Here is a 7,305-nt window from a genome sequence, read left to right as displayed (position 1 = left end):
TGTTAGAGCTCACAAAAAAATCTTTCTGCTGTAGTGATGTGAATTGCAGAATCCTAGGAATTAAACAATTCAGTAGTTGATACATTATTGTGGTTTTATTGAAAAGAAATATCCATACATTATTTAAAAAATGGCTTAATATTCCTGGGTTGTAATTTTTAGTTAAGAACAAAGTAAAACACGATTAAGATGTAGTTGTTCCAGAGCTTCAGAGGAAGATGGTGATTATGGCTGAAGACACCAGCAGGAGCATAGCACTGGGACCAGTTGGTATAGCACTGTTGCACAAGTTCCCTTCACAGCAGCTCATAGGACTGACACATGAGACACTGTTTATGCAGCTCTTAGTGACGGTACCTTCAACACATAATGGGAAAACCTCAGTTTAACTAATGCTATGCTCATAAAATGTATGATTTACAGCTTTAAACACTTGTTAATACACTGCAGAACAACTTACCGCTTGTAGTAAGGCTGAAACATCGGTCCATACCAGCAGGACAAGTTAAGGCATCAGTGCAGGAGTGAGGGTCAGAGAATGCACATACGTAGCATTTTAATCCACATGCTGCAAAGAAACAAAGACAGCTGTCATTCATAGATGAAGATTCTCCAAATACAAAGCATCATCCATTAGACTGCAGATGCCTTACTGAGATGAAGAAAAGCTTTTTTTTTCATTCAGAGAAAAGGCTTCTTATAAAGTTTGTGGTACCACAGCTCAGAGAATGCACCAGGAAATTAAAAAAGAGAGAGAGAGAGAGAAAGGGCAAAGGACCAGGAGTTTAATTCCTCAAAAAAACTAATCAACAAGAACCCAGATTAGATAAAATAATACCCTGCAGATCTATAGAGTATATGCAGGTAAATAGCTCTCTTCAACAGGGGCGGACCGTGGGGGTGGCTTACTGGGCTTAAGCCCGGGTTGTTTTGTCAGAAGCCCGGGGTATTTTGGAGTGTAATTTTTTTCATAGTTAGATGTCTGGCTGACAACTGTATAAAACAAAAAGTACACACAATATTCGAAGCACATAGTGCACACTGTGGGAATTTACGACTGTGCGTGAATCCCCCCTGATATTGGTATGATCCGAGCTCAGGCACTAAGGCTACGTTCACACTGCAGGTCTTAGTGCTCAATTCCGATTTTTTGATCAAATCCGATTTTTTTGTCTGCTCGTTCACACTACAAATAAAATGCGACAGCAAACGCGCTCTAGTGTGAACGCTTAAAGCGGCCCGCATGCGCAAAAGAAGACGTCATACACAACGCGCTCTGTTTAGACCCAGAACAAACTATATTGTTTGACTGATGGCCTTAATATAAAGACTTCGGACTTCATGTTTCCCGATTTTTGCTTTAAGTTATTTTGTTATTTACATAATAATGTAGATAACCTAATAATGATCCTTAGGCTATTGCTGTTTTAGAGGAGCGGTGCTTCAAAGGATAGTTGCAGATTTCTGTCAGAACCTGCAGGTTATGCAGTACAAATAAAATGTTAACGTTTCTCCAACGTTGTCTTCCCAGCAGTTTCACCGGATGGCCAGGAAGCGTTCGCGATGTCTTCTCTGGCGCTGATAATTGGCGTCTGTCTTGTGTCAGTGACGTAAAAGACGGATTTAATGCGACTTGACCGTTCACACAGCAGTCGCTTTCTGAGACATCGGATATGTATCGGATTCAGTACCACATACGAAAGTGACCCAGATCGGATTTGAAAATATCGGATTTGTGTCGTTCACACTGTCGCACCATGATCGGATATGGGTCGCATAGGGTCAAAAAAATCGGATTTGATGCGCTTTCGCCTGCAGTGTGAACGTAGCCTAAGCGACTGAGCGAGAGGGCGGGGCAGCTGCTGCCTGTGAATGCGCTGTTGGAGAAACGGAGCCAGCCATACTAAGGAGAGCTTAAGTTTGACCAGGTACCAAAGCAAATCATTTGTATGTACAAATAATGTAAATATGACGGTGTATCACGAAAGATTGATATCAAACTGATCACTTGACCAATATTATGTTACTTGCTCTTGAAAAGCCGAACAACAACAATGCTGTTTCTTTAGAGAGTCTTAGCTTACATTTGTGTTTATTTCATATTTTCAGTTGTTGCCCTCCACGGCTAAATAAACCGGTTTCAGTAATGCACTGATATACAAGAATGGACATAAGGGGCTTCTTTCAAAGAAAAAACTCTGGTAGTATTTTATATATTATGCTTTGTATGTTGTTCAGTATATTTCTATGCAAAACAAGAGGAATTTCAATACACAGCAGTATATTCACAGTTGAAACCAGATATTTACATACACTTTATGGAAAACACAAGAACATTTTTTTACTGTACAACATCAATTTAGAGTAAACTTGTTTTGTTTTGGATAAATAAATATTGAAATCTTTTGAATTAGTTAAATGTCAGAATAAAGAGAGACAGAGCTGTCTATTTTTTATCACTTTCATCAAATTTAGGAGCACATGTACACTAAATTTATTGTTAATTAATAAGAAAACTCCAGACGATTCCATTCTGAGCTGAAGAAGCTTCTGATAGGTTAGTAGAGTCCATGTGAGTAAATTGGTGGCACAGCTGTGGATGCATATAAGGCAAAACACAGAGCCTGTTTCTTTGAAATGGGAAAATTAAGAGATGTCAATAAGTGTGGCTCAGTTTTGAATACAATTTGGTGCCATTTACAATTAAGAAATACAGGTAGTTTCTCTCTTTACTCTTAAAGTTAACAAATATGTTTTTTATATTTATCAATCTAAAAAAATAAACATTTAGTCTGATTTGATGTTACAATTAAAAAAGTGTTTGTGTTTTGATCTGAAGAGTATGTAAATATCTGGTTTCAACTGTATATTTGATGATTGTCAGCACAAAGAGGGAGAGAGAGGAACAGAGAGAGAGAGAGAGGAACAGAGAGAGAGAGAGAGAGAGGAACAGAGAGAGAGAGAGAGGAACAGAGAGAGAGAGAGAGAGAGGAACAGAGAGAGAGAGAGAGAGGAACAGAGAGGGAGAGAGAGGAACAGAGAGAGAGAGAGAGAGAGGAACAGAGAGAGAGAGAGAGGAACAGAGAGGGAGAGAGAGAGAGAGGAACAGAGAGAGAGAGAGAGGAACAGAGAGAGAGAGAGAGAGAGGAACAGAGAGGGAGAGAGAGAGAGGAACAGAGAGGGAGAGAGAGGAACAGAGAGAGAGAGAGAGAGAGAGAGGAACAGAGAGGGAGAGAGAGGAACAGAGAGGGAGAGAGAGAGAGAGGAACAGAGAGGGAGAGAGAGGAACAGAGAGAGAGAGAGGAACAGAGAGAGAGAGAGAGGAACAGAGAGGGAGAGAGAGGAACAGAGAGAGAGAGAGAGAGAGGAACAGAGAGAGAGAGAGAGGAACAGAGAGGGAGAGAGAGAGAGAGGAACAGAGAGAGAGAGAGAGAGGAACAGAGAGAGAGAGAGAGAGAGGAACAGAGAGGGAGAGAGAGAGAGGAACAGAGAGAGAGAGAGAGGAACAGAGAGAGAGAGAGAGGAACAGAGAGAGAGAGAGAGAGAGAGGAACAGAGAGGGAGAGAGAGAGAGGAACAGAGAGGGAGAGAGAGGAACAGAGAGAGAGAGAGAGAGGAACAGAGAGAGAGAGAGAGGAACAGAGAGAGAGAGAGAGAGGAACAGAGAGAGAGAGAGAGAGAGGAACAGAGAGGGAGAGAGAGAGGAACAGAGAGAGAGAGAGAGGAACAGAGAGAGAGAGAGAGAGAGGAACAGAGAGGGAGAGAGAGAGGAACAGAGAGAGAGAGAGAGGAACAGAGAGAGAGAGAGAGAGAGGAACAGAGAGGGAGAGAGAGAGAGGAACAGAGAGGGAGAGAGAGGAACAGAGAGAGAGAGAGAGGAACAGAGAGAGAGAGAGAGAGGAACAGAGAGAGAGAGAGAGAGAGGAACAGAGAGAGAGAGAGAGGAACAGAGAGAGAGAGAGAGAGAGGAACAGAGAGGGAGAGAGAGAGGAACAGAGAGAGAGAGAGAGGAACAGAGAGAGAGAGAGAGAGGAACAGAGAGAGAGAGAGAGGAACAGAGAGAGAGAGAGAGAGGAACAGAGAGAGAGAGAGAGAGAGGAACAGAGAGGGAGAGAGAGAGAGGAACAGAGAGGGAGAGAGAGAGGAACAGAGAGAGAGAGAGAGGAACAGAGAGAGAGAGAGAGAGAGGAACAGAGAGGGAGAGAGAGAGGAACAGAGAGAGAGAGAGAGAGAGGAACAGAGAGGGAGAGAGAGAGGAACAGAGAGAGAGAGAGAGAGAGGAACAGAGAGGGAGAGAGAGAGAGGAACAGAGAGGGAGAGAGAGGAACAGAGAGAGAGAGAGAGGAACAGAGAGAGAGAGAGAGAGGAACAGAGAGAGAGAGAGAGGAACAGAGAGAGAGAGAGAGAGGAACAGAGAGAGAGAGAGAGAGAGGAGCAGAGAGAGAGAGAGAGAGGAACAGAGAGGGAGAGAGAGGAACAGAGAGAGAGAGAGAGGAACAAAGAGAGAGAGAGAGAGGAACAGAGAGGGAGAGAGAGAGGAGCAGAGAGAGAGAGAGAGGAACAGAGAGGGAGAGAGAGAGGAGCAGAGAGAGAGAGAGAGGAACAGAGAGGGAGAGAGAGGAACAGAGAGAGAGAGAGAGAGGAACAAAGAGAGAGAGAGAGAGGAACAGAGAGGGAGAGAGAGAGGAACAGAGAGAGAGAGAGAGAGGAACAGAGAGAGAGAGAGAGAGGAACAAAGAGAGAGAGAGAGAGGAACAGAGAGGGAGATAGAGAATGAGGACAGAACAGAGATGGAACAAGAGCAGGTGAGACACACATGTTAGTCAAATGGTTGTTTACCAAAAGTATCACCGTATCATAGGTACTCATGTATCTCGTACCTAGTGTTTCTTTTTAGGTTTACTATTTTTCAAATTCTACATTTATTAAGTTATGCAGGCTTGTTTGCACAACAAGGCTAAATAATTATATAAACTTTTCTCAATCTAAATAGTGTACTTTGGTAGAATTAAAAAAATAAGTGTAGTGCAGGTATATGATGATTTTTAGTGCTACTATCATCTAGTTCTGATTCTGGTTCTGTCTTGGTTAAGTCCTCAGTAGTCCTGATTTTGAAATGTTGTAGTCCTGTTTTAATTCCGGATCAGTTCTGGGTCTGGTTGAATTGGGGTTTAGTCCTCGTGTCTTGATACAGCCCCGACTTTGTTCTGCCTTGCTGCTTAATTAAAAAACTAGTTTAAGGTGTCCTGCATATGTGATATATACTTTTCCCTATATGAAGTCATTCTTTTTTGAACAAAACTCAAAACAGAGCCAATTAATCTTTCAATCATTTCTACCCCCCCCCCCCCCCCCCAAAAAAAAAAAAAAAAAAAATCCCACATGCATACTACCCTTTAGGGCTAAGCCCCGGGTGTTTCAAATGTCTGGCTCCGCCTCTGCTCTTCAATAAAAAGCAAATGGAACCTTATTGTGCAGTGCAAGCAATTGAAATTAATGTGTTTCAAAGCGCAGCGCTGCGTGTTGGGTGCTGTGGGAAAAGGCCTTTAGGATCTGCCATTTCTATTACAAAATACAGTGAGCTCCATAATTTGATTTATAAAGGCAATTTTTAAAATAGTTTTGCATCTGTACATGACTATAGTGTATTTTAAATCAAACTTTTAATGTTTCAGCTCTTCAATTTCAATTCCTCAGAAAGTGAGTAGGATGGTACTGAACACCCCGCCTTGTTTAGGAGGTAATTTAAACTTTGTGCCGATGCAACATTGTGCAATATGTTTACAAAAAAGTTAATGCTACCAAATGATCACTAGTTTTAAGATGCACATAGATGGATTTCCTTTACTGCAAAAGGCAGCAATCATAAACTTCATTAATAATAGCTTGCTGTACATGACTATAGTGTATTTTAAATCAAACTTTTAATGGAAAAAATAAAATTAGAAGAGCTGAAAGGACCAGTGATTATCTGATTATCTGGTAAAGAACAAGACGAATAAATCACAAGTTGCTCTTACCTGCAGACAAACTCAAAACCAGGATCAGAGCTCCAAGAAGTTTCATGGTGAGACGTAAGAAAGAAGTACACCATGTGTCAGGAGGACAGACAGTCAAATAGGCTTTGTTCAGCTCTTCAGTTTCAATTCCTCAGAACGTGAGTAGGATGGTATTGAACACCCCACCCTCTTGAGAAGGTGAATTCACCTTATGTCGATGCAACATTACTCTCATTATCTTCTTGCACCACATGTTCTCCAAAAGATGTTAATGCTACCAAATGATCACCACTATTAAGATACACAGGATAGATTTGCAGTGCTGCAAAAGGCAGCAATCATAAAGTTAATTAAGAATAGGTTACTACTACTCGGTTGGACCTCAGTTTACTACCAGAAGTGCTTTAAACATATATGTTCTTTGTTTTGTTTTTTTTGAAAAGCTCTTTGACACACAAAGAAGTATTGTATGTAGTATAACTGGTAAGAATGTTAGACGTTATTAAATGAAAGCTGTTAACATTAATGGTGTTTTTTTCCAGCCTACTCATCCACACAGACATTTTTGTGTAGTGCCATATATATTCCTGATACTGTCTTTTACAAAAGACAAAATAACATTGTTGGTAAGTTCAGTCCAACTTCATGTCTGAGTCTCAGAATGAGCTCATGAAATTATTTGTGAATGAGTACGTTTGAAGTGGTGGGAAAATAGACAGCTGCACCTGCGTAGTTCCAGTTTGGTACAGTTTGTTGGATAAAAGCAGTTTTTGTGGTGTGTAGTGTATTTTAAACGCACAGCTATATGCATTTGAAGTGCATACTTTAAGCTTTAATTTAAGGGCTTTTACAAAAACAGTATTAACTGTTTGGAGATTACACAGACTCGCCTTTTCAGAGGCTTAAATTAACTGGACAAACTAGCATAATTTTTAATACTTGAAATAGCAGGATTATTAACTTGAGTTGTAACTGCACTGACTTATTGCCAGTGTGGATATTTAAGACTTTCATTGTCAGAATTTAAGATTTAATTGTATTTATAACATAAAAGTTGAGGAGGTAGAGAGGCATTTTTGGACAGGTCTGGATTTGCAAGGCCTGCCCTTATTAGCAAAGCTGACTCACTAACGCTTACATGGAGCAATCCCAGTTTAAGACTCCTTTGAATCGTTTCCTAGATGTAGAAGAACATGATTAAATGAAACCCAAGACAATATAGGAGAGAGACTGCAAACAGTCTTTCAGAGAAGAGTTTAAAACCCTTATTTTAGAGGTGAAATGTGACAAATGTAGATGCATTGACT

The 7,305-nt window shown here is 40.8% G+C and overlaps 1 protein-coding gene across 1 annotated transcript; it reads right to left on the bottom strand.

Annotated features, from left to right (window-relative positions):
* Positions 1–80: 80 nt before the first annotated feature.
* Positions 81–7,224, bottom strand: LOC146697246 (uncharacterized). The gene is made up of 4 exons (XM_085475880.1): positions 7,206–7,224; positions 6,020–6,117; positions 461–568; positions 81–357 (listed from the first exon to the last, which is right to left on the bottom strand). The coding sequence occupies exons 2-4, from the start codon at positions 6,063–6,065 to the stop codon at positions 209–211; spliced, it is 303 nt and encodes a 100-aa protein (XP_085332006.1). The 5' UTR covers positions 6,066–6,117; positions 7,206–7,224; the 3' UTR covers positions 81–208.
* Positions 7,225–7,305: the final 81 nt, after the last annotated feature.

Source organism: Copadichromis virginalis, linkage group LG12, assembly GCF_057382275.1.
Source record: "Copadichromis virginalis isolate Kocher_CV1m ecotype Utaka linkage group LG12, C_Virginalis_male_GT1.1, whole genome shotgun sequence".
In the NCBI taxonomy this organism is placed as follows: domain Eukaryota; kingdom Metazoa; phylum Chordata; class Actinopteri; order Cichliformes; family Cichlidae; genus Copadichromis; species Copadichromis virginalis.
Note: the sequence above shows the minus strand (reverse complement) of the source record. Positions and strands in the feature narration are given on the sequence as shown.